A 27,986-nucleotide genomic window follows, 5' to 3' on the forward strand; every position below is an offset into this window, starting at 1 on the left:
TTTGTCAAAGACAAAACCTAGACCTACGTCGTCGTCGTCTTGCCGGTCTTTTCCGTCTTGACGCGTCTGTTGTTTCAACGCGGAGAATTGGTAAATGATGGCAGCAAATAATTATTTTGGTTTTACTCACGGCGGAACACAGTACGGGTATGTATAATAGTGTATTTAACAAGAATAAATTAGATCAAGTATGAAATTAAGCTAGGTTTGAGATCTATTTGATTGATGTGCGGCCTTGTGCTCGCTCATGTTTCCAATCAAAATGGCGTCTCGTATGTATTGATCGTGGGGTTTTTCTAGGATACGTGAGTGTTCAGTTTTGTGAAGTTCTGATGATGTGATTTTAGTGCTGCGACTGCTGGAGCGGCTTACGGGGGTCAGACAGGGTACGCTGTAGCCCCTGCTGCGACCGCCGCGACGTACGGGACCCAGCGCGCTGCTGCAACAGGATACGACACAGCATACCAGGCAGCGGCAGCTACTCAAGGTTAGTGCAATTTAATTTACTAAAATCATTAAAAACTCGGATTTGCGTTGTTGTGATGTTTGTTTATAAAGTGCATGGGTGCAATTCTGAAGCCAATGCTAAACAAACACAATGGCCCTTTTTTCCGGTAGGTAATATAACCAATCAATACTGTAACTGCGGTATTTCACATGTGTTAAAGGCCGGGCCGATTCGCACGGTTTGACGTTCGTGTATAAGTTCGTGATTGAAATCGTCAATTGGCTCTGATAACATTATGAAGTTATGATTCATTGTGGAATAACTAACAAATAATACCTTAAACTACCTGTATGTGTGAAATATCTTAAATATCGTACCATACTCAATGCCGCTATACAGAACTAGTTGAGCTTAATTGCGGTTCTATTGTTGCTACAAAATGTAACAAAGTTGGATTATCAGATGATTTAATTAAACAGGAGGTTCGTCATAGGCTTTTTATTCTCTAGGTCAACCAAGCCTTACTACTACTATACTACACTACTTCTATGTTTTTGATAGGAATATAAATTTTCATTTAGTAGGTTGTCTCTGGTTATATCATACCATAGATGGCAGCAAAATAAGTTTTTGGCAAAAACTTCATTTTTGGTACAAGCTTTTATCGCTGCTGACTGTACTTTTTTCCACAGGCAACTAATACCCATTGAGACCATTCTAAAAAACCCAAACTCAATTAGGTTTCGTTGTTTTATCACAGGGCCACCTCCTGTCTCCATCATCAGATCAGCTCAATGGTGCCATAATATTGTATTGACTTACATATCTATGCAAATTTTCAGCTTTATCGGAAACTGGGAAGTGGGTCAAATTTAACTTGCAAGATCTGACCTGTACAAAGATAGTTACATACATACTTACATAGGTAGATTGTAAGTTAATTAAAAGTTTGTAATGACCAATATTGTGGCTAAATACATCTATTTCCACTGTCTGACAGATGAAAGGCTAGCCCACATACTGGGAACATCACATTCAAAATTACATTTTGCTTCAAATAGTTGAATCATAATCAGGTATGCACTTTTAAAATCCTTAAACAGGAAGTTTAAATTGAATTCTCTTGACTTTGGCATATGGCTAAATTAATTTAAGGAAAATAATAAAATCTACTGCTATTGTGAAACAGGCATTATAATTAACATCACCAAATAACTGCATACATGACATGTTGGTAAAAAACGAGATTTGAAACAAATATCACGAATTTTGTCTTTAAATACTGTTCAACAATGGCTGCTGACCTAATTGCAGCCTATGCTAATACCAACATTTAATATTGCATAGGCTGCATAGAGTTGTAGACCAATAATAATCAAATTTTGATTATTATTGGTCTACAACTCTACAATAACACATGGTATGGTCAGCAGCGGCTCACGCGCACGCTCACGCTGCCGCGGCGGCAGCGTCGGCCTACGACGCCAGCAAGAGCGCATACTACCAGCAGGCCGCTGCCGCCTATCCCACCGCCGCGCCGCCGCAGCCCCAGCCCACGTACGACACCTCGGCTACCAAGCCCACCTATTCCACGCAGGCCACTTACGCACAGGTAAGACTGCCACATGACATCGTTTATTTTTCAAAGACAAGGGGCCTATCTAAAAAAAAACCTGGGGATACCACGGCCAGGTTATAGGCTATAAAAATTTGAGAAATTTTACCCCTCAGGGGGTTAAAAAAGGGATGAACGTTTGTATGGGGTTCAAGATTTATTTTAAGCTTGCAATTTGAAACTTTGTAAAAAGATATATTATTGAAATACAAGAAAACTAATTTCAACGTTTTTGAAAATTCACCCCCTAAGGAGGTGAAAAAGAGGTTGAAAGTTTGTATGGAGATCAATTTTTTTTTCGAGTGCGTTACTTGAAACTTTGTATATGGGCATATTATTATAATACAGGAAAAGTGATTTCAGCGTTATCAAGAATTAGTCCCCTAACGGGGTTAAAGGGGGTTGAAAGTTTGAATCCATTACAAATTCTTAGAAATGTATAATAGACGATTACAAAAAAAGTAATTTCGACGTTTTTGGAAATTTAACGCCTCAGGGGGTTGTAAAGGGGATGAAAGTTTGTCTTGATGCCTTCACGCAAAATAGGCGCATTATATGACGTCGAGTTGCGGAAACCAAGCCCGCGAAACCTATAACCTTGTCTTCGGGTGCAAATTTTATTTTATGCTTGGAACTTGAAACTTTGCAAAAAGGTATTATATTAAAAAGCAAGAAAATTACTTTCAACGTTTTTAAAAATTCATCCCCCCAAGGTGGTGAAAAAGGGGTTAAAAACTTTATCTTGATAACTATATCATTTAAGCTACTAGGCCAAGTTAGGTATCGTTTTTGTATAAATCGGGTATGCAGAATTCATTTATGATATCAAAATGACACCATTCCGGAATGAAAACACAAAAAATATGAAAAAATAATACTTTTTTTTATTCCCCTTCACGCTTAAACCGCTGAACCAATTTAGTTTAAATTTGGTATAGAGATAGTTTGAGTCCTAGGGAAGAGCATAGGAAAGTTTTAATCTCAAACATCATCCCTTAAGGGTGTAAAAAGGGAGGTGGAAATTCGTATGGGATTCAATAACCGCTGAATCGATTCAGATAAAATTTGACATAGAGTCCCATAGAAGAACATAGGGTAGTTTTATCGAAAAAAAATACTGTAAAACTAAACGGAAGGTGTAATATTGTAGGGGGAATCAATAACCGCCTGAACTGATTTACATGAAATCTACGTATACGTCTTTTGATTTAGTTGAAATTGATACTAAACGACTTAGAACCTAATCTTAAACATCCCCACCCCCCTACATCAAAAATCTGGGTAGCTCCACTTCTTAAATACATCTTAGGAACACTAAGATTAATTCTGCCAAATACCTAATCGTATATCGCATCCATATTGATACGTATCGCATCCTTTAAGCACTAAGACGAAAGTGAAGGACCCGCGCGAAATAACCTTTTCGTACAACTGTTAGTCCTCATTTTCCTCTCTTGATATTAATTCAATTCAATTCAATTATTTATTTCAGGCAAATGCCCATATAATTTGTTAGTAATACAATTAAATTAATCTTAATATGCTAATGTTAGTAAACACACATTAAATTACAAATAAAAATATATATCACATTTAACTATTTACATAATGAAGACTGCCACATTCCAAACACTACTGCTGTACATGCAACAGCATCCAGTGGTGTTGGAACGGGCAGTCTAGCCTCTCGGCCAGCACATGCAACAGACTGTTGGAGCTGCCGCGCAACCTCCGCATCAGTGAGGCAGTACGCTTACGCATTATGGCCTGGAATCCATCAGTTTGAGCCTCCGCAAACATACCTGATGCACTAATTAATATTAACATTATTCAAAATATTTTGACACAATTAGTTGTGTATCAACCACAGCTATGTCCCGTGTACGTTTGTGTTTTTGGAATTTTTAATTACTTATTATAAAAGTTAGAAGCATTAAAAAATTTGCCTGAAATCAGTTTTTCGCTCCTAATTTTTACAATAATCAAAAAATCTAAAAAAGAAATGTAGAAAACGTAGCATTTAGCTATGGTAAATATACTTCAAATTATGTACCTAAAAATATTTTCATAATGATAGAGGAAAATGGAGACTGCGTTTGTATGGAGAAGCGGCCGTGCCCTTTCCTCTTAATAATGGCCACGAAGGTGGGTACTTAAAAAAAAAAAAACATGTTTCTATGTCGTTTGCGGAGTAATTGTCAAACGATTTGGGACTTATACGCGTTACCATGCCTTCCCGAAAAAAAATCGAATCTTTCGTGAAAGTCTCCCAACGCAAAAGACCACGGTGAGAGACTCAGTAGCGCTCTAGCCAGGCAGGTCGCTTCGCTTTCGGCTGAAACGGCAAGCCAACGTGAGTCTCGATTGTGATCCCAAAGACATCGTACGCAATACATATGTAGGCGCAGATTCTGACGGAGTGTGGCGCCGGAGAAGCCGTGTTCATCCCGCGCATCCCCCTCATCCTGAGCAACTTCCCGTTCCGCTTCAAGCGCCTACAGGTTCCCGTGAGCGTCTGCTTCGCCATGACCTTCAACAAGTCGTAGGGGCAGACGCTGCGCGCCGCTGGCGTCATGCTTAGACTGATTTGACTAGAGGACCGATTTGCCATGGACATGATTTGGATAGGTACAGTCGAGGACGTTAAAATACAAAAATGGTACTGTATCGTTCGATATACACCTACTATTCTATGTCGTTTAAATCACGTCAAAAATTTGAATAATATTGATTTTGGAGTGTAGTTTTATTTATATTATCGTATCCATATGTCAACTTTACTTCAAGTTCCGCCTCCAGGGGAGAGGGAGATAAATTAGGGGTGAATTAGCCGCTTACTGACACAGACCGAATTCCACGCAGGCGAAGCCGCGGGCACAGCTAGTTGCATGATAAAATACAACCTAATACTATTATTAAATTTTACAGGGATGAATACGAATAGTGATCTAAATGTTACACTACACACCAAGGTAACATGAGAGCTATGAATAAAATACTAGGTAGAGAATTGATTTTCAACAACTGAAAGTGGAATGTTATTTTTATTGTATTGCTTTATTTATTACTTTATTTATTATCCAATTTTTGTTTATTTCATTTTAAATCAGACCTGATTATGTTTGTGTTCACCACAGGCAAAGAAAGTTATGAAAGAAAGAATGGTTTACTGCCTATGATAAGCACTAGCAAATACACCAGTTCCAATAATGGTTATCATTTGTTTGGTTATTTTTCGTTTTGCAACATTAATTATACGTAACGTGTGTATGGCCATTTGGCGTGGCCGCAGGGTGGGGCGCGCGGCACGGGCGCGGCGGGCGCGAAGCCCTACGGCTCCGTGTACTCGTCCTCCACGCCCGCCACCTCCTACCCTACGCAGCCCTACACGCAGCCCGCCGCTCAGACTCCTAAACGTAAGTACCACCACAACTAATTATATTACATAAGTAGTTTACATGGACTGAAAGATATAAAGGGTACCAAATGTGTAGTAAATGCAATGTAGTCAAGAGAATCACAAAGTTATAATATTGTTAAACTGAAAAAAGAAAATGAATGGGCAAACATTTTTTTACCACATTTATAAGTTGTTTTACTTATGAACATTAGAGATACTAGTTTCTTAGCAGACTTTATAGCTCATTCAGTAATGATAGTTATTAAATAATGGTATGAATGGTATTTTCGGAACATCATTAAATTTATTGTCTGATCCGATCCAATATTTATTCAATAATTTGTTACGTAGCTTACATATTATATATTACTATAACACCTGTGCTACTCTTGTTACTCATTATAGTTATATGATATTTATAGAGTACATACAATATTGTAACAACCACAATGCACACCTCATAGTCAGACATAACATGGAATATTTGGTTTGCTCCATTATTTGTATTTGTTATTTAGCCATTTAGTTCCATCCTTTACGCCTTACGCCCTAATTTTTTCCTGCTCATAATTAATATTTTGTAGATAATTATTTTACAATCAATTTCATTAGTTTAATTTAGTCCCTTATTTCTAATAATCTTCCTTCTGCCATGGTGAACTCAAGGTGCCAATATTCTGTCCAAATATGTGGCAATCTACTAAACTAACCATCTTCTTAAAAAGAGTTGTTCTTCATATATTCCTTATGAATAGTTCATTAATTTGTTTCCCTAAACATCCCTTGAGTCCATGGTAGACGCTAGCACGGCATGGCTTGACCCGTCAGTGACTATGTGTGCGTTGCGGTTGTTGTAGAGACGGCTAACAGGGGCACCTCTGCTTATGATACAGCTCTCTACAACGCCGCTACCATGTACGTGGCCCAGCAGAACAAGACCGGAGGCGGCGGGTGAGTGAACACTATTTTATTGATATCCAATAGCCTGGTTAGGATTGAGTGAGCAACCTCGCTTTGTTTATTTTCCATGCTTCAATATATATTCGAGTGTGGCCGTAACTCATGCAGTAAACTTAGGTGCAGTTGATTGTACCTAAATTTTAGCAAAGCAGCTCTTATATAGAATATTTTTTTCACATCACCTATTCGAAAAGGGAACTTTTCTTCCCTGCTAGGAGGGACCAAAGTGGCACTTTTCTGTTCAAGGACATTTTGTTGCCAGTATGAAATATTGACACAAAGACATATGAAATTAGTATGCATATAATCGATTACAATTTCTTTATAATCGATTACGTGCATACAATCTTTCTAAGTCAAATAATATTTTGTTGTAATTGTAAACAATAAATGCAATTAACATATTTTAAATTAATTAATATCATATTTAAATTAAGTAAATTAATTAATTAGCGTAATACAAAGAAACGTAAAAAAACATTAGTTTAATAATTTAATTTTTATTTTGACATTTTAGGTCTCCTTAAACGCAGCCATACTTGTCTATGCAATTTAAAAAGTTTATATTTAAAAAGTTTTGTTCAAATATTTCACAAAGCATTATGCGGTTCTGTATTCTGTATAAATTTGTAAATACTTAGTTTAAATCAATAATAATAGGCCTTTTCATCTGTGTCAGATGTTTTAAGCAGCATCCCGGTAACGACACTAATAATAATAAATATAAGTGATATCAGTCTTCATAGTGTTCTTCCGAAGATTTGGTTCAAAGGGGTAAGAGCTAATTTGTTACCAAAAAAATCTACAAAAGTAATGTACTTGATTTTCATTGTATCATTTTAGTTGTTTGCTGCTGTTTTTGAAAAGATATTAGTCGATTGCGGCGCGAACATTTTGATTTAAGTACCTATTCATTACTATATCGGCGGTTAGTTCGGTTTTTAGTAGATTTATCTAAGATTGTTGTTAAGTAGGTAATATAGTGCTTTCGGTGCATATTTAATTCATAGGTATTGGTATTGTTATTACGGCGTGCCTGTTGTGTTGTGAAAAGTTTTATGATTCAAGATGGCGCTTAAAAGTTATGAAGTAAAATTTAAAATTGAATGCGAGTGGTTTACGGACACGGCTGTTATGATTAAATCAAAGGATTACTCATCAGGGATATTAGCGGCTCGTATTCGTAAACTTGAAGACCACTATAAGAATCTATCGGACTCTTATGAGAACTTGTTAACAATAATTATGAGCTGTAGGTACTTTTAATTTGTCAGTACAGTCACGTCTGAAAATATCGATACGGACAAAGTGCCAGAAGCTTGTACCTATACTAAGGTCGTGTATACATATTTTTGGCACTTTGTCCGTATCGATCTTTGCTTAAAATAATAATGTTTTGAATCCTAATATATGTAGGTATGTAATTTTCCTCATAGGTGATGTGAAAAGCAGTATGTGTCACATGGTAGCAAAATTATTTTCACCTTGGGCGTTAACACTTGAATCCCTCACTACGCTCAGGATTCTATGTTAGAATCCCTCGCTACGCTCAGGATTCTATTATAGAATCCTTCGCTTCGTTTAGGATTCAATTGTACGCCCTCGCCGTAAATATGTCATTTTGCTCCCTTGTGACACAATCTACTATTTCTACTACTACTTATACTTCTACATTTTAAGTTTATAAATAAATTGAATTAGTTTTTACCTTCTAGTATTAATGACTATTATATGACATTAAACTTTATTATGGTAATACATGTTATTATTTAGAAGATCAGCAACTTATTTAAGATGTGTGTTGTCTTAGGGGCTGGAAGAATTACAACAAGAGCGGAGTAGGCGCGGGTCAGGTCCGGCGCCCTAAGCCGCCTCCAAAGGCGCAGCAGCTGCATTATTGCGACGTGTGCCGCATCTCGTGCGCCGGACCCCAGGTAATTATTCCTCATTTCTCTCGATCCTGCACCAAACAGTTCGGAATTTATTTGTTATAATCGAAATTTACTCATATGGATTTTTTGATACATTCTGGAATGAGAACTGTCATCGTTCGTAATGTAGTCTATCCATAAGTTCCAGAACTAATCCTAATAATTTAATTTTATTTTATTCGAAATCGGCGGTAGCACAAATACAGGAGTCGCAAATATAAATTCCACTGTGAACATGATTAGATTTACCAATAGCGTATGTGGTACATTTACGATCGTATATAGTATGACTGTATAGATTAATTACTCAAAATTTTTGTTCCATTCGCGTTTTTCCCCATTCTTCTTTTTAACCAGCGTTAATTTTTTCCGTAATTAATTTAATCACACGCGTATGTCCCAGTCGCTTTTTTCTCCAAAGAGTAATATTTCCGAGAACATGCCCTTCTCACGCTGGGCCGACGGAGCCCCGAGCGGGGCTCCTATTTCTGGCATCTGGAGCTACCTAACGAACTTAACCTACCTATCTATCGACTTAGTTTGACTATCGTTAAAACATTACTCTTTGGGGAAAAAAGCAACTGGGACATACGCGTGTGATTAAATTAACTACTGAAAAAATTAACGCTGATTAAAAAGCAGAATGGGGAAAAACGCGAATGGAACAAAAACTATTGGGGAACAAAAATGTTGGGTAGCTAATCTAACAAGTGTAAAGTATTGGTACACTACACAGACGTACAAGGAGCACCTGGAGGGGCAGAAGCACAAGAAGAAGGAGGCGGCGGTGAAGCTGGCGGCGGCGGGCGCGGCGGCGGCGGGGCGCGCGGCGGGCGGCTCGGCGCTGCGCTGCGAGCTGTGCGACGTCACGTGCACCGGCGCCGACGCCTACGCGGCGCACGTGCGCGGCATCAAGCACCAGAAGGTCGTCAAGCTGCACACCATGCTCGGCAAGCCCATCCCCTCCACCGAGCCCACCAAGCTGGGAGGAGGTTAGTACCGGTACCGTGCACTTACAATATAATCCAGATCCACCCTAATTAACACAATATTCATTGGAAACACCTTAGTTTCGTTGAAAGGTCTTTGATGACTAAGGGCTCTTTCCCACTGAACATTCAGTTTATTGCGGGTACTACTAAAATGGAATCCTGCAGAAAACCGTGCCTATCCACAAAAAACTAGATGTTCAGTGGGTAAGAGCCCTAGTTTATCTCTCTGTAGGTATCTAGGTGATTTACTTAGTGAACCGACCTCGTTTATTCACTTGCCATATTACTCGAATTTATTCGAATAGCCGGGTCCAGACAGAGCGGGCATAATACGCGCGAGGCAATTTCCTCGCGCACAAAAGTGCCAGTGTAGACGTGCCTCGGCCGAGGCGGCGCGCGCGAGCTAATGCCATTGATAAAAATGATTTCCTTAAAAAGTAGTTTCACTTTATGGCGTAGTGACAGTGACGTTTGTTCCACTTATGTTTCCGTTTTATGAATCAATCGGCCACTGACTGAAAACCACTGTCAAAATGCAATTTTGACGGCTCGATTTTTCTTGGAGCACTAATATAATATAACTTAAATTTTTGGTAGTCTAGTCTTATGACTATCACATGTCTGCTGTAAATGTGTTGATTTTGACTTAGTTTTCCGAAAAAGGTCATATACATGCTTTACCGTCGTTTGGTTATCTTATATTACGGCTTTTTAAAAATTATAAGTTTTCTTATTGCATTTTGCAGTATGTAACTGATTATTGCGTCCGTAAATTATAATCATTATGGATGAAATTCAGATATGATCTCCAGATACTATACACGGTCCGATGGAGAACATATTTGTCTGTCTTGCATCTGTGCTAAATCCTCTCGATGCCACAATGTCATATCTGTATCCACGCGCGAACAGTCGGCAGTTAGATTGATTTTCTAGTCAAATTTTCTCTTACATTGCAAAAAAGAACGCGTAATGAATCGACACTCGGTACAGATATGGAGTGTGAGTTATTGTGGGCCTTTTTTATACCGTAAACGTCTATTCGGCACCACTAACTGATCAAATTGAAATACCATCTAATCAAAATTGAATTTCTTCAAACTGTAGAAAAGGCCCAACATGTAGGTATATGTTACCCCTATTTATTGTAAACAACTGGCCAAGTAAAATACTTTAGAGAACGTCAGTCGCTCGCTCCCGAATCGGGGCCGTCGAGCCGACGCCGAGCGCTCGCTCTCTAAGAGAAAATTTGACGTTTCCGATCTATCAGCCAAAAAGACGGTCGCCGGAACGCCCAAGATCGCGTTCGTGGCTTCCGGAGGACTTAGCACGGTGGCCGGCACCAATCCGCAAAAATCCATCCAAGGAGACAAAGACAAGGACTCGGACAAGGACGACGACGGCGCGGACGAGCCGGAGGTGCAGCCCGTGGGGCAGGACTACATCGAGGAGCTGCGCGGCGACGACGGCAAGGCGCTGTCCTTCAACTGCAAGCTGTGCGACTGCAAGTTCAACGACCCCAACGCCAAGGAGATGCACATGAAGGGCCGTCGCCATCGTCTGCAATACAAGAAGAAGGTATGCCATCCCAGAGCTGGTTGTGACTAGGTTTATGTAGGCTTTTTAATGTTGCCAGTGTTAAAATGTAACAAAAACATAAAAAACACTGATCCTACTACAGTAATGAATCCTATCCAGTGATTATTTAGTAAAAGGTTTGAGATGCTTGTAGAGCCTGGCGGCTATTCCAGGCTGCCAAGAGATCCAAGCGTCGGATGATTACAATATCATAATGAGGATGGTCAAGTAGTTTGCAGTTTATTATAACATATTCTAAAGGACAGTGGCAGATCACAACGCTGGTTTCTTTTATCATAGGTACTTCACATACGAACCATGTGTGCATATCTTGATTATTTGCAGGTACAACCCGACCTGGAGGTGAAGGTGAAGCCGTCCATGCACCAGCGCAAGCTGGCCGAGGCTAAGGCTCAGCGCATGCTGGTTCGCGACGAGCTGTGGGCGCGCCGCCGCATGCATGACGTGAGTACTGTAGGGTCGCACCACTCTTCTCAATCCGCTGGAAGCCATCAAGTGCATCCGGCCAAAATCGGATCGGATAAAGTGCCGAATAATAGCACGAAATGCGCTCATTGTCGGTTGGTGTCGAGTTGTGTAGTCCAAACCGAAAAAAAAACAAGTTTCACGTTTATTACATGTAGTGTGGTGAGATAATAAAATGATAGTTTAAAAACTGATAATAAGGCACAAAACTTCTTCAAAACTGCCGTGTGCTAGTGCCATCATAGACCAGATGCTGTGCAACATGTTTCAAAATTTAAATCTAATCTACTGTAATTTAAATTTTGTACAAAAACATAGTTTTCAGCGTTTTTGATGTTGGCCCAAATTCGAATACACTTCAATATAATCTGATGTATGGTTTAATGTATTTCTATAGAACCGAATCTGGGGCGGGCTAGAATTATCACATTTATCGACGCGGCATCGGCTCGAGCCGATGACATAAATTAACTCCGAACTTGAATAGTATCAATACCATTTGAAAATAATTTGCTTACACAAGTGAATATCAAACATTGTAGCGATGGGAAACTTGACGTTCGGCACATTAGATTTCGGAAGTGTCGTGATTCCGTAAGGGCGACACTCGTTCGTTTCGTTCCCGGCCGCTCACCGCTCACCGCTCACCGCTCACCCGTTGCCGTTGTTGTTATGTGCAGGGCATGGATGGCATGGAAGACGAGCGCGCGTACTGGGAGGGCGGCATGGAGCCGTGGTGGCCGCGCGGGCCCGTGCCGCCGCCGCTGCACCACCACCACCCGGTACGAACCATACCAAACACGCCAAGCACTTCACTTCACCACCTTATTTTTCACTTTATAGTGAAGTAACTGAATTGCTGAGGCTAGATTCTCACTCTATAATTCCCGCAGAGCGTGACTGAGGTGACGTCTTTTCAGCAACAATTTTTTTTTTTTAAATCTGGTTTTTATGGAGGCTTTGGACACTCTAGGTGAACATGTCAGCCTCATGGGTGCTATCATAGTTCCCTACTCAAGGGAGAGGTCAATAAAGTGGTAAACACTGATTGCTTTGTCCGATATAGGCTCTGCCAACCAACAATTGATCTGTCCATTGTGCATGGAGCCCAGACTACCAAAAATTATTTTTCTCAAGTCCGAATTCCGGACGCATTCCAACAACACGTGAGACAAGTCATCAGTCTTCTGACAGTTTGCACACAGTGGTGACGATTTAACACCCATCATGCACAGAAATTTGTTTGTAGGGATGTGTCCGGACCGGACTCGGAAAGCTGAGACTAACACTTTTCTAGAGAGGTTGGCAGAATCAAACCAGGGTATCCACAAGGGTCTATCTTGAATTGTTCTGTACCAGATTCCAACACCCCTTGATAAAGCTTGTTCTCCAAAATGGTATTCCCATTTCTGTAAACATCTTTTTTTAATTCTGGGAATTACTTCACTTGAATATGGTATAGAATCGAGTACAGAGCCATCCATTACAGCGGTTTTAGCAAGCTTATCTACTGCCTCGTGGGATCAGCGACAATTGAAAAGGAATTTAATGTTTATGGTGGCCCTCCTGTCCTCGTTCCGCTCAATGTACATTACAATGTTTCAATGGAATTTCAAGCTTTGTTTCGTAAAAATTTAGAACGTAATTAAATTCAACCTGATTATAACTAGATCTACACTTACAAGCTATAGTTTTGTATGGTGGGCGGCCCGAAGCTTTACTCTGTTGATTTACCAAGTTATTGCAAAGTTAACTTGGACTGACCGTAACACGATTTGTGTGTCTGTAGATGATTGAGATCATCATCCTTAACTCGGGTTTCATTTTAAACTGGCTAGTTTCACTTTAGTTATTGGCTTTTACGTCTGGCAGGGTATGGGGATGGGCTACGGGTCGGTGGGCCGTCGGCCGGAGACGTCGGACGACCGGCACGTGGTGGCCAAGCACGTGGAGATCTACCCCGGCGAGCAGCAGCTGGCCGACACGCAGCGCCTCGTGTCCCACACCGAGCGCGCGCTCAAGTCGCTCTCCGACGCGCTCGCCGACCAGGCCAAGCCTAAGGTAAGCCATTACTCACTATTACACGATACCTAACCAGGTACAAGTGGTTCGCCAGTCTAAAAGCGAAGGGGCATGATGAGGCAATCCACATCCAGCATATGAATCATTCGAATCAAATGGCTAAAATCAACCCTGAAAGTTACTCTACCAAAAGTGATTAGTTTAAAACCCAACATTATTTTCATGGCAGGCTGGCGCTGCCAAAGTGGCTGTCAAGACTGAGGACAAGAAAGATGAGAATAAAGATGGCAAGGAAGACGGCCGCGACAACCAACTGTAAGTATACATCTTTTTACTTACGATAGATGATTCAGTGTTTTTATTCTGTTGGTGAGGAATTTAACAACAAAATGTGATGTGTAAAGTCGCCATCAGATATATCAGAGCGTCCGAGGTGCTCAAAAATATCCGAACAAGCACTTAAAATTAAATTACATTTGGATAATAGAGGCTTTGCCCGCTCCGTTATATCTAGTGGCGACTGTACTAGTTTGGTCACAATTAAAGAGTGGCAGCCAGAATCTTGATTTAACTAAAAGTACTTGTTACTTTACAAAAATAAGGTTCATTCTCTTGTATGCTGCAAGATTCCTGCTGTCACTTACTATGCAGCTATGCAGGCTCATATTTATTTATTTGTTGTTTCATTTGTTTTTAAATAGGCACAGATTTCATGTAATACCTATATAGTTCCTCATTTCCTTCATAGCTGAGTATGCTTCTTTTTATTTATTTTTTGTTGCACTTGGCACAGTAAACAAAGTCGCAACTTCAAAATGCGGCCAGTTAAACTGGAAGATAGAAAGATGGAGATAGATCAAATGGGAGATGATGGTATTAAAAGGAAGAACAAGTGAGTCACATGTAGAGCAGGAAATGTACATTTATATGCATATGTTGTAGTTGTAGAGTAGTTTAGTAGAACGTAGTTAGTGTCGTCGAAATTTAGATTGTAGTTGAAATTATTATTTACAAATAGATTAAAAGAAGATATACATTTGCCGAGCAGGGATTGGACTATACCGATAAATACCGGATTATTTCGGTTTCGCTCCGTACTTGAGAACACAAACGTTCTTACGTCATTAGTCATTAACGTAAACTAACCGTGTTATTTTATTAGCAGGGGAGTGGATGCCGATTGTTAATAATAATAACCAGTTAAGAAAAGGTTTTCCGAAAATTTAACTGGTATTCGAGCCTTGCAGTCAAGAAATGCCGTTGATTGATGGACGCGTCACTTATTTTTATACTTCTTCCGCACATACACTTGCAAGTGGAGCTCGACAACTTGAAAATTTCTATTTCTAATTTCTGGGTCTCATCTTCAACATATGTAATATTCAACATGTTGTACATTACATACATATGAAATATTGAACTTGCGACGGGTTTCGAGACCAGGACGGAATAAATTCTGAAAAAATAGTAGGTAGCTACTAGTAAAAAATACTAGGGCATAAAGCGAGCCATTTCATCTGAGGCAATTTACCGATGTAGGTCGAGACACTCTCTCGGCCGATATTCTGCTTTTCACTTCGATTGCGAGGAAAATATACAGAAGTATCCAATATTTTTTGGATATTTTATCGTGTCTCAAAACTAAAGAAAATGTACTCGGGCCGGCGCAGCGGGGTCGGGGGCGCGCCGGCCGACAGCTGCTGCAGAGTGGCAGTTTGTTTGTATGGCAGAAGCCAATAAGGGTCGTAATAGATGATTTTACTTTTGCTCTAGGTCTAGAGTATATGAAAGTTATATTCAGGATGAATTAAATTATCGTTTCGGTATTCAGGTTCTCGTTCCTGGGCGAGGGCGAGGGCGGCGCCGGCGGGTCGGGCGGGGAGACGGCGGCGCGTGCGCTGAAGGGCGTGATGCGCGTCGGCCTGCTGGCCAAGGGGCTGCTGCTCAAGGGCGACCGCGACGTGCGCCTCGTCGTGCTGTGCCACGACCGCCCCACCGTCACGCTGCTCAAGCGCGTCGCGCACGACCTGCCCGCGCATCTCGCCAAGGTCAAGGTGACCACACCTTCTACATAACCTACGTCGTACTTATACGTCATTGAAGAGTGTTTGTTACGGGAGTGGTTTCGTGTGTTCCCAGGGCCCCGGCGACGAGCCCAAGTACAAGGTGGACCTGCTGCCGGCCGAGGGCGCCGTGCAGGTGTCGGACGGCACCGGCAGCGTGCTGGTGTCGCTCACGTCGGCCGTGATGCGCGAGCCCACAGGTGAGTTCCCCGAAGTCCCGCCGCGATCTTCGACTGCGCCAATTTCACACCCCCTCAGCTTTTCTATTCTCGATCCACTTGAGAACTTTATCTTAATATACTTATCTCGCTCGCCCATCTCCGGCAGTTGACGTTGACGATCCCGGCCGACCGCGCCCCTAGCCGGTTGAAATTGGTCGTCGAAATCGTCATACATTCGAGGACGAACTCTGAGAACAAACTATCTATGTGCTACATAATTTTTGTATTATATATGTATTTTTCGAAATTTTTGTTTGCACACGTTGATGATCATGATTTTTAGTAATTAAAAAAAAAGATAATTTGTTCAAAGTTTACCGCTCGGCTCGCCGAGCAATGTGTTCAGCTTATTTTTAGGTGTGAGTAGCATAAGAAGCGCCGAGAAGAAAAGGATTTTTGATCATCTCGTATGATATATCACGTGCGCAGTCTCCGCAGTGGTATATTTCTGTCTACTGAAACGGAGCAAACATTTTATATAGTAATACTTTATTTTATACTAGTATATATTATCTTTATTTTTCTATTTCCACCTACCCACTGTTTTAGGGCACTCATAGTGTAAGTTGTAATTTTAGCCATTCATAATTTAGATAATGGTAGATTATTATTTTCTGAGTTTATTGATTAATTGTTGAGTTATGATATAATCTGTCCCCTGTCATGTCATGTTTAGTGTTTGTAGAGCGTTTGTGTCGGGCTGTGATCCGCTGTGGATCGCACCTCGAAAGACCAACGCGATCGATGAAGGCGCAGTGTGTCATGTTTGCCCCGTTTTCGTCGATGTTCTGATGGTCAAACACCCTTTGTGTTGTTGTCGCTAGAGGGTGGCGACATAAAGCGAGACGACAAGGATGTGCTACCGCGGCAGAAGTGTTTGGACGCGTTGGCCGCCCTTCGGCACGCCAAGTGGTTCCAGGTACATTCGCCCACATTTACTGAACGTGTGCGCACTCCACTACCCTATTTATCCAATAAAGCTTTTCTTTTTCATTCTATTATAACTTGAATGCCGACTCGCTGTCGACTATGGTGCGTCACATCACACGATGTCGCTCCCTAAGCACCGTTAAAATCATTTGTATGCTATCATTTCTGTGGCCTATAAAATTTATTGGATTTTTTTACCCATCATTGACCTCACTCAATCCATTCAAAAAACTTAATAAAACCTATTTTGTGGCTCGCTTGGAGTGCGCACGTATTTTTATTTAGTCACATGTTTGTTTTGTTTTATTGTGATATGTAGTATTTTAATTTTACTCGAAAAGTAACTCGATGGATTGTTTCGACTCCCTTGAACATGTGGCTACAAGTGCTCGGTCGAAAGCTGCGTTTCCGTTGATATTGCACTGAGCCGAAAATGGGAGGTGATAGAAACAAAGAAACGCAGTTTGAGCTTTAGTTCGTTAATTGTGCCACGTTTATTGCTCTGTTTGTGCATTAGAGCGAGCAATAAATAATGTGGTGTGTGGACGCCGCTGACTTTTCTCTGTGCGTAGGCTAGGGCGGCGACTCTGCAGTCGTGCGTGATCATCATCCGCATAATACGCGATCTCTGCCGTCGCATTCCCAACTGGACGCCGCTCAATCCCTACGTAAGTGAATTCCTATTTAATGTCTAGAGTAGAATCAAACAGTCGTGCCTAGGTCTGCTACAAGAATAAGTTTGCAATCTAGTTTTTTTTATGACATCTGTTTTGCTGTACTAGAGATACACTCGGCGTCACGGAAATCGCACACCCACGGATTTTTGTTTCAAGCCGTTATAAACCGTATGTTGTTGAAGGTAAAGTATGAGTGTGTGGGTTCATTTTAAAGAGAATTTAACCCTTCATTTAAAAACAATGCAAAAGTTACTAAAGAGTAAAAAAAGGCATTTTTTAAAATAAGAAATAAAAATCGTATATTCATGCAAAAAATCAACAAATTAAAACACAATAAAATCAACAGATATTGGAATACAAATGCGAAAACTAAACTTCAAAACCTAGTGTTGCCTCCTTTGGCCTTAATTACTGCCTCCATGCGAGCCTTCATGGACCTCACGAGAGTCATGATGTGCTCTTGAGGAATAGCATCCCACTCCTCAATGACGGCATCTCGAAGCTGTTCCAGGGTCGCAGGTGCAGGATCACGTGACCGCACCTTCTGTTTTAGCTGATCCCAAAGGTGTTCTATGGGATTCAGGTCCGGACTCCTTGCTGGCCACTGCATAGCTGTGATCCCAACCTAGTTAGCGAACAATCAACGCTGTGTGGGAGCGGGCGTTATCCTGCATGAATGTGAATCCAGGACCGACAAATTCGGCGTATGGAACCACATGGTCCTCCAGGATCTCTGTGATGTACCGATGAGCAGTCATGGATCCCTGGCCTCGACCACCACCAGTGCGGGAAACACAAACGAGCTCGGTTTTGCCGGCGAGGGAAATGCCACCCCAGAACATGCAGGATCCTCCTCCGTATCCGACGGTTTCTTCAAGACAGGCCAGACAGACAGGCAGGTGAATAACGTTCCCCTTGCCTCCTGTACACTCTTCTGCGCCTATCGTTGCTGAAAAGACACACCCTGGTCTCATCGGAGAAGAGAACAGCCTTCCATTGGTCGACCGTCCAATCCTTGTGTTCGCGAGCAAACTCACGTCTGATTCGCCGATGCTCTGCCGTCAATTTGGGACCCGTAGCCGCTCTATGGGGCATGATCTTCTTCTGCCGCAACCTTCTCCACTGCTGCTGCTGCAGCTGAACAGCATTGGAGAAACGGTCCCGTAAAGACGTCGACACAATTTAAGCGGTCGTCTCTCTCGGAAGTGCAGCGTTGTCCTCCGGATCCAGGCTTCCTGGTGAAGTTTCCAGTCCTTCGGAATCGATGAACTGCTCGAAGAACTTGGAAACGGCTTGTGTTGAGCTGCCGAGCAACCGCAGACTGCGTCATTCCTGATTCCACCAGGGCTACTGCTTGAGCTGATGCTGCTTCCGTGGTATTAATTTTGTAGTGTGACCTCTGTGAACTCTGGATGCCGAATGACCCATATCTCACTTTTACCCCTCCCTTTTATACCTATCCAAGGTAACGCAACTAGCGACCCTTACAACGCGTATTCTAGGTGTTCTTTCAGAACGCCATAATTTCGTGATTATTATTATTTTTTCCAAAAATGCTTTATTCATGCTTTAAAGCTTATTAATTGTACTTTTTAATAATATTAATATTGATATAGGTATATACATATGATAAGAGCTGTATTCGCTTGAAACAAAAATCGGTGGGTGTGCGATTTCCGTGACGCCGAGTGTATAACCTCCTCCTTTTTAGGAGTCGGTTAAAAATATAGACGGAAAATTCAATAGGGTATTTGACTGTATTTAAAATATTTTACACCATGCATAAAATAAAGCACCAGAAGATTAACAGAGAAACGTAGACAGCAGTTATTTTTAGACACAATGGCTATTTTAAAACCCGTATAAAACTATAAAGAGTAGGTAATTTGATTGTGACGTCACATGCTAGTTTCATATAACTTCTATAGTAGCAAAATTGTTTTGACAGTTTGAATAATGAAACTGATTTCAATGGAATAGTAGTCAATTACCCTACACTGACTTAGCTCACAAGAATTTAGATTTTTTTGTCGCGATCTTGAAGTGTGTCGTCGATTCAGTCGAACCAGGGTTGGGATCTTAAAAAATCAGGTTCATTTTAATGGGGTAAGCAGCATTGCGATAAGTCAATAATTGCTAGTAATTTACTATTTCAGTCTACCAGAAAGTTATCCCATAGATAGAAGGTTAGGTTGACAAGTATGTTCTTGTTGTTAGGCGATGGAGCTGCTGGTGTCGGGGGTGATGCAGTCCGCGGGCGCGGCGCTGTCGCCGGGCGAGGCGCTGCGCCGCGTGATGGAGGCCGTCGCCGGCGGCCTGCTGCTCGAGCACGGCCCCGGCCTGCGCGACCCCTGCGAAAAGGAGCTCGTGGTGCGTTACATACAGTACCTACTGTCGTTACATAGAGTACCTACTGTCGTTACATAGAGTACCTACTGTCGCCGGGCGAGGCGCTGCGCCGCGTGATGGAGGCCGTCGCCGGCGGCCTGCTGCTCGAGCACGGCCCCGGCCTGCGCGACCCCTGCGAGAAGGAGCTCGTGGTGCGTTACATACAGTACCTACTGTCGTTACATAGAGTACCTACTGTCGCCGGGCGAGGCGCTGCGCCGCGAGATGGAGGCCGTCGCCGGCGGCCTGCTGCTCGAGCACGGCCCCGGCCTGCGCGACCCCTGCGAAAAGGAGCTCGTGGTGCGTTACATACAGTACCTACTGTCGTTACATAGAGTACCTACTGTCGCCGGGCGAGGCGCTGCGCCGCGTGATGGAGGCCGTCGCCGGCGGCCTGCTGCTCGAGCACGGCCCCGGCCTGCGCGACCCCTGCGAAAAGGAGCTCGTGGTGCGTTACATACAGTACCTACTGTCGTTACATAGAGTACCTACTGTCGTTACATAGAGTACCTACTGTCGCCGGGCGAGGCGCTGCGCCGCGTGATGGAGGCCGTCGCCGGCGGCCTGCTGCTCGAGCACGGCCCCGGCCTGCGCGACCCCTGCGAGAAGGAGCTCGTGGTGCGTTACATACAGTACCTACTGTCGTTACATAGAGTACCTACTGTCGCCGGGCGAGGCGCTGCGCCGCGTGATGGAGGCCGTCGCCGGCGGCCTGCTGCTCGAGCACGGCCCCGGCCTGCGCGACCCCTGCGAGAAGGAGCTCGTGGTGCGTTACATACAGTACCTACTGTCGTTACATAGAGTACCTACTGTCGCCGGGCGAGGCGCTGCGCCGCGAGATGGAGGCCGTCGCCGGCGGCCTGCTGCTCGAGCACGGCCCCGGCCTGCGCGACCCCTGCGAAAAGGAGCTCGTGGTGCGTTACATACAGTACCTACTGTCGTTACATAGAGTACCTACTGTCGCCGGGCGAGGCGCTGCGCCGCGAGATGGAGGCCGTCGCCGGCGGCCTGCTGCTCGAGCACGGCCCCGGCCTGCGCGACCCCTGCGAGAAGGAGCTCGTGGTGCGTTACATACAGTACCTACTGTCGTTACATAGAGTACCTACTGTCGCCGGGCGAGGCGCTGCGCCGCGTGATGGAGGCCGGCGGCCTGCTGCTCGAGCACGGCCCCGGCCTGCGCGACCCCTGCGAGAAGGAGCTCGTGGTGCGTTACATACAGTACCTACTGTCGTTACATAGAGTACCTACTGTCGCCGGGCGAGGCGCTGCGCCGCGTGATGGAGGCCGTCGCCGGCGGCCTGCTGCTCGAGCACGGCCCCGGCCTGCGCGACCCCTGCGAGAAGGAGCTCGTGGTGCGTTACATACAGTACCTACTGTCGTTACATAGAGTACCTACTGTCGCCGGGCGAGGCGCTGCGCCGCGTGATGGAGGCCGGCGGCCTGCTGCTCGAGCACGGCCCCGGCCTGCGCGACCCCTGCGAGAAGGAGCTCGTGGTGCGTTACATACAGTACCTACTGTCGTTACATAGAGTACCTACTGTCGCCGGGCGAGGCGCTGCGCCGCGTGATGGAGGCCGTCGCCGGCGGCCTGCTGCTCGAGCACGGCCCCGGCCTGCGCGACCCCTGCGAGAAGGAGCTCGTGGTGCGTTACATACAGTACCTACTGTCGTTACATAGAGTACCTACTGTCGCCGGGCGAGGCGCTGCGCCGCGTGATGGAGGCCGTCGCCGGCGGCCTGCTGCTCGAGCACGGCCCCGGCCTGCGCGACCCCTGCGAGAAGGAGCTCGTGGTGCGTTACATACAGTACCTACTGTCGTTACATAGAGTACCTACTGTCGCTGGGCGAGGCGCTGCGCCGCGAGATGGAGGCCGTCGCCGGCGGCCTGCTGCTCGAGCACGGCCCCGGCCTGCGCGACCCCTGCGAGAAGGAGCTCGTGGTGCGTTACATACAGTACCTACTGTCGTTACATAGAGTACCTACTGTCGCCGGGCGAGGCGCTGCGCCGCGAGATGGAGGCCGTCGCCGGCGGCCTGCTGCTCGAGCACGGCCCCGGCCTGCGCGACCCCTGCGAGAAGGAGCTCGTGGTGCGTTACATACAGTACCTACTGTCGTTACATAGAGTACCTACTGTCGCCGGGCGAGGCGCTGCGCCGCGTGATGGAGGCCGTCGCCGGCGGCCTGCTGCTCGAGCACGGCCCCGGCCTGCGCGACCCCTGCGAGAAGGAGCTCGTGGTGCGTTACATACAGTACCTACTGTCGTTACATAGAGTACCTACTGTCGCCGGGCGAGGCGCTGCGCCGCGTGATGGAGGCCGTCGCCGGCGGCCTGCTGCTCGAGCACGGCCCCGGCCTGCGCGACCCCTGCGAGAAGGAGCTCGTGGTGCGTTACATACAGTACCTACTGTCGTTACATAGAGTACCTACTGTCGCCGGGCGAGGCGCTGCGCCGCGTGATGGAGGCCGTCGCCGGCGGCCTGCTGCTCGAGCACGGCCCCGGCCTGCGCGACCCCTGCGAGAAGGAGCTCGTGGTGCGTTACATACAGTACCTACTGTCGTTACATAGAGTACCTACTGTCGCCGGGCGAGGCGCTGCGCCGCGAGATGGAGGCCGTCGCCGGCGGCCTGCTGCTCGAGCACGGCCCCGGCCTGCGCGACCCCTGCGAGAAGGAGCTCGTGGTGCGTTACATACAGTACCTACTGTCGTTACATAGAGTACCTACTGTCGCCGGGCGAGGCGCTGCGCCGCGTGATGGAGGCCGTCGCCGGCGGCCTGCTGCTCGAGCACGGCCCCGGCCTGCGCGACCCCTGCGAGAAGGAGCTCGTGGTGCGTTACATACAGTACCTACTGTCGTTACATAGAGTACCTACTGTCGCCGGGCGAGGCGCTGCGCCGCGTGATGGAGGCCGTCGCCGGCGGCCTGCTGCTCGAGCACGGCCCCGGCCTGCGCGACCCCTGCGAGAAGGAGCTCGTGGTGCGTTACATACAGTACCTACTGTCGTTACATAGAGTACCTACTGTCGCTGGGCGAGGCGCTGCGCCGCGAGATGGAGGCCGTCGCCGGCGGCCTGCTGCTCGAGCACGGCCCCGGCCTGCGCGACCCCTGCGAGAAGGAGCTCGTGGTGCGTTACATACAGTACCTACTGTCGTTACATAGAGTACCTACTGTCGCCGGGCGAGGCGCTGCGCCGCGAGATGGAGGCCGTCGCCGGCGGCCTGCTGCTCGAGCACGGCCCCGGCCTGCGCGACCCCTGCGAGAAGGAGCTCGTGGTGCGTTACATACAGTACCTACTGTCGTTACATAGAGTACCTACTGTCGCCGGGCGAGGCGCTGCGCCGCGTGATGGAGGCCGTCGCCGGCGGCCTGCTGCTCGAGCACGGCCCCGGCCTGCGCGACCCCTGCGAGAAGGAGCTCGTGGTGCGTTACATACAGTACCTACTGTCGTTACATAGAGTACCTACTGTCGCCGGGCGAGGCGCTGCGCCGCGTGATGGAGGCCGTCGCCGGCGGCCTGCTGCTCGAGCACGGCCCCGGCCTGCGCGACCCCTGCGAGAAGGAGCTCGTGGTGCGTTACATACAGTACCTACTGTCGTTACATAGAGTACCTACTGTCGCCGGGCGAGGCGCTGCGCCGCGTGATGGAGGCCGTCGCCGGCGGCCTGCTGCTCGAGCACGGCCCCGGCCTGCGCGACCCCTGCGAGAAGGAGCTCGTGGTGCGTTACATACAGTACCTACTGTCGTTACATAGAGTACCTACTGTCGCCGGGCGAGGCGCTGCGCCGCGTGATGGAGGCCGTCGCCGGCGGCCTGCTGCTCGAGCACGGCCCCGGCCTGCGCGACCCCTGCGAGAAGGAGCTCGTGGTGCGTTACATACAGTACCTACTGTCGTTACATAGAGTACCTACTGTCGCCGGGCGAGGCGCTGCGCCGCGTGATGGAGGCCGTCGCCGGCGGCCTGCTGCTCGAGCACGGCCCCGGCCTGCGCGACCCCTGCGAGAAGGAGCTCGTGGTGCGTTACATACAGTACCTACTGTCGTTACATAGAGTACCTACTGTCGCCGGGCGAGGCGCTGCGCCGCGTGATGGAGGCCGTCGCCGGCGGCCTGCTGCTCGAGCACGGCCCCGGCCTGCGCGACCCCTGCGAGAAGGAGCTCGTGGTGCGTTACATACAGTACCTACTGTCGTTACATAGAGTACCTACTGTCGCCGGGCGAGGCGCTGCGCCGCGTGATGGAGGCCGTCGCCGGCGGCCTGCTGCTCGAGCACGGCCCCGGCCTGCGCGACCCCTGCGAGAAGGAGCTCGTGGTGCGTTACATACAGTACCTACTGTCGTTACATAGAGTACCTACTGTCGCCGGGCGAGGCGCTGCGCCGCGAGATGGAGGCCGTCGCCGGCGGCCTGCTGCTCGAGCACGGCCCCGGCCTGCGCGACCCCTGCGAAAAGGAGCTCGTGGTGCGTTACATACAGTACCTACTGTCGTTACATAGAGTACCTACTGTCGCCGGGCGAGGCGCTGCGCCGCGAGATGGAGGCCGTCGCCGGCGGCCTGCTGCTCGAGCACGGCCCCGGCCTGCGCGACCCCTGCGAGAAGGAGCTCGTGGTGCGTTACATACAGTACCTACTGTCGTTACATAGAGTACCTACTGTCGCCGGGCGAGGCGCTGCGCCGCGTGATGGAGGCCGTCGCCGGCGGCCTGCTGCTCGAGCACGGCCCCGGCCTGCGCGACCCCTGCGAGAAGGAGCTCGTGGTGCGTTACATACAGTACCTACTGTCGTTACATAGAGTACCTACTGTCGCCGGGCGAGGCGCTGCGCCGCGTGATGGAGGCCGTCGCCGGCGGCCTGCTGCTCGAGCACGGCCCCGGCCTGCGCGACCCCTGCGAGAAGGAGCTCGTGGTGCGTTACATACAGTACCTACTGTCGTTACATAGAGTACCTACTGTCGCCGGGCGAGGCGCTGCGCCGCGTGATGGAGGCCGTCGCCGGCGGCCTGCTGCTCGAGCACGGCCCCGGCCTGCGCGACCCCTGCGAGAAGGAGCTCGTGGTGCGTTACATACAGTACCTACTGTCGTTACATAGAGTACCTACTGTCGCCGGGCGAGGCGCTGCGCCGCGTGATGGAGGCCGTCGCCGGCGGCCTGCTGCTCGAGCACGGCCCCGGCCTGCGCGACCCCTGCGAGAAGGAGCTCGTGGTGCGTTACATACAGTACCTACTGTCGTTACATAGAGTACCTACTGTCGCCGGGCGAGGCGCTGCGCCGCGTGATGGAGGCCGTCGCCGGCGGCCTGCTGCTCGAGCACGGCCCCGGCCTGCGCGACCCCTGCGAGAAGGAGCTCGTGGTGCGTTACATACAGTACCTACTGTCGTTACATAGAGTACCTACTGTCGCCGGGCGAGGCGCTGCGCCGCGTGATGGAGGCCGTCGCCGGCGGCCTGCTGCTCGAGCACGGCCCCGGCCTGCGCGACCCCTGCGAGAAGGAGCTCGTGGTGCGTTACATACAGTACCTACTGTCGTTACATAGAGTACCTACTGTCGCCGGGCGAGGCGCTGCGCCGCGTGATGGAGGCCGTCGCCGGCGGCCTGCTGCTCGAGCACGGCCCCGGCCTGCGCGACCCCTGCGAGAAGGAGCTCGTGGTGCGTTACATACAGTACCTACTGTCGTTACATAGAGTACCTACTGTCGCCGGGCGAGGCGCTGCGCCGCGAGATGGAGGCCGTCGCCGGCGGCCTGCTGCTCGAGCACGGCCCCGGCCTGCGCGACCCCTGCGAAAAGGAGCTCGTGGTGCGTTACATACAGTACCTACTGTCGTTACATAGAGTACCTACTGTCGCCGGGCGAGGCGCTGCGCCGCGAGATGGAGGCCGTCGCCGGCGGCCTGCTGCTCGAGCACGGCCCCGGCCTGCGCGACCCCTGCGAGAAGGAGCTCGTGGTGCGTTACATACAGTACCTACTGTCGTTACATAGAGTACCTACTGTCGCCGGGCGAGGCGCTGCGCCGCGTGATGGAGGCCGTCGCCGGCGGCCTGCTGCTCGAGCACGGCCCCGGCCTGCGCGACCCCTGCGAGAAGGAGCTCGTGGTGCGTTACATACAGTACCTACTGTCGTTACATAGAGTACCTACTGTCGCCGGGCGAGGCGCTGCGCCGCGAGATGGAGGCCGTCGCCGGCGGCCTGCTGCTCGAGCACGGCCCCGGCCTGCGCGACCCCTGCGAAAAGGAGCTCGTGGTGCGTTCCTGTCTTGTCTTCCTTGAAAATAGATGCATGTTTTTTATATCGTCGTTTACATGATGCATTTAACATGACATGCGCGGTGTGCAAGAGACATTATTCGCACCCACATTGGCAAACTGCGGAGAAATGTGGCGATTTCAACCAAACACATTGTCGCTTGTCGATAAGGTTGATTTCAAATAAATGCTATATGGAAATAGCGCCTTATTGACAACCGACAATAAGTACCCTTTTGATTGAGAATGGCATAAATGTATAACATCATGTCGTTGTTTACAGGATGCTCTCGGAAATCTGCCCGCGCAGAAGCGTGAGGACCTGACCGCTTCGGCGCAACAGTTCCTGAGACAGATCGCCTTTAGACAGATTTACAAGGTAAATAAAAGTAGAAATTAACTTCTGTTTCCGCCAATATAGTACCTTCAGTTAGGTTAGTTACAGTGGAAATAATTAACAAAGTTCCAGCAAGACTGACGACGAAAATTCCTTTGTCTAAACAATTTTTTACACTATACACTAATAACGTCAGTGATAATACTCAGGTCCGCACTTAGGATCCTATAAATATGGTATAGGATTTGCATAATGATTAATGAAGCAACTTGTAACCAATTGCTCTTCTATTCAGCTTGGTGTAGAAAATGGTGTTTTGTATTATCCAGGTGTTGGACATGGAGCCGCTACCCAAGCTGAAGCACCCGGCGGGCCCGTGGAAGTTCCCGCGCAAGCGCAGGCGCTCGCACACCGACGCCGAGTCCGACCAGCCCAACGGTCAGTCCCACACATCTCTACACTTGTTACTTACAGTTTCAGAAACACTGTATCTACGTTTCTGTCATTGATATCTACCGTTAAAAAAAACAGAATTGTATAAATAGATTCTATAGTATATCTCTTATAAAAATGTTCGAGTACAATTCATTTAACAAATTATATACACATATTTCAATTAATAAATTAAATTAATCCCTTTCAGGTGAGGGCAAAGTAGTGAAGACGGAAGAAAAAATGGACGCGTCCGAAACCGCCGCGAACGCAAAGTAAGCGCGACGACGCGTGTTGCTGCTGACATACACATGTTCTATCTAGTTCATACGACATTACACGCACCTAACATCCTTGTGTGCATTATCTATCTATACTATATTATAATTCCGACTTGACTGCGACCAAGCGCTTTGTCGTATGATCTACCATTGACATAGCAATAAAATATTCTGATTTAAAGTCAACTGATAAAAATTATACAGATAAGAATATCGTTTTAAGCCAATTGTCAGTAACACTATTTTCGATATGTATTTCAGTGAAGATCTGTCCAAAAAGTACACAAATAACATAGCAGTCCCAAAATATTTGTAGTGTTTTAAAATTAGATAGAATTTTAGTCTCGTAATTAGGAAGTAAGTCTGTATGAGGTTGCGAGACAGGGACAGGGTGGCGGCGCCGTCGTCACCGTCGTGGGCTGGAGTCGGACTGGCGCGAGCGGATGAGGGCGACAGAGTGCTTATTATTAAGCTTGCAGTATTGACTTGACGTTTAGTTCCTTCTGTGACGAGATCGCATGTTGGTTTCTTTATTTACATTATGATTTTCTAGATTTAGTTTGTAAGTTGTATATTTCTCAAATATATATAATATATCCCTATTTTATCTACAAGTATGTAGGAAATTTTATTATTAGTGACAAATTGTTGCTATGTTTGAATAGGGAGATCAGTCTGGGTCTATGTATAAGATAATGTTGTCTGATAATGATGGATTTTATCATGTCAAATCATGATCTTTAAAATCAGACTGCATACAAATCAGATCTTGTTTTTGATCCGGCAGAGATGGGAGCGTAAGCAAACTGATTTATTAATAACATACTTTGTGGGTTAGATATATTCAGGTTCCCAAAAATTAATTAGAATATTAGATAGATAACTCAGGACTTACTGTGGACCTTTGTTTGTTTCTTAAGTTAAATTTATTTTTATTACGTGAGAGCTGTGTAATTTTGAAATTATTGTCAATAAATAATTAAAAACTAAAAA

General features: G+C 46.8%; 1 protein-coding gene across 1 annotated transcript; it reads left to right on the forward strand.

Annotated features, from left to right (window-relative positions):
* LOC134748781 (zinc finger RNA-binding protein) lies at positions 1 to 27,986 on the forward strand. Its single transcript, XM_063683561.1, has 20 exons — positions 1 to 147; positions 348 to 487; positions 1,879 to 2,060; positions 5,356 to 5,479; positions 6,321 to 6,414; positions 8,234 to 8,357; positions 9,091 to 9,346; positions 10,617 to 10,924; positions 11,270 to 11,389; positions 12,091 to 12,192; positions 13,283 to 13,471; positions 13,662 to 13,747; positions 15,264 to 15,486; positions 15,572 to 15,695; positions 16,541 to 16,635; positions 17,219 to 17,314; positions 19,541 to 19,693; positions 26,227 to 26,322; positions 26,610 to 26,718; positions 26,924 to 27,986. The coding sequence occupies exons 1-20, from the start codon at positions 95 to 97 to the stop codon at positions 26,989 to 26,991; spliced, it is 2,742 nt and encodes a 913-aa protein (XP_063539631.1). The 5' UTR covers positions 1 to 94; the 3' UTR covers positions 26,992 to 27,986.

This window comes from Cydia strobilella, chromosome 17 (genome assembly GCF_947568885.1).
Source record: "Cydia strobilella chromosome 17, ilCydStro3.1, whole genome shotgun sequence".
Taxonomy (NCBI): Eukaryota; Metazoa; Arthropoda; class Insecta; order Lepidoptera; family Tortricidae; genus Cydia; species Cydia strobilella.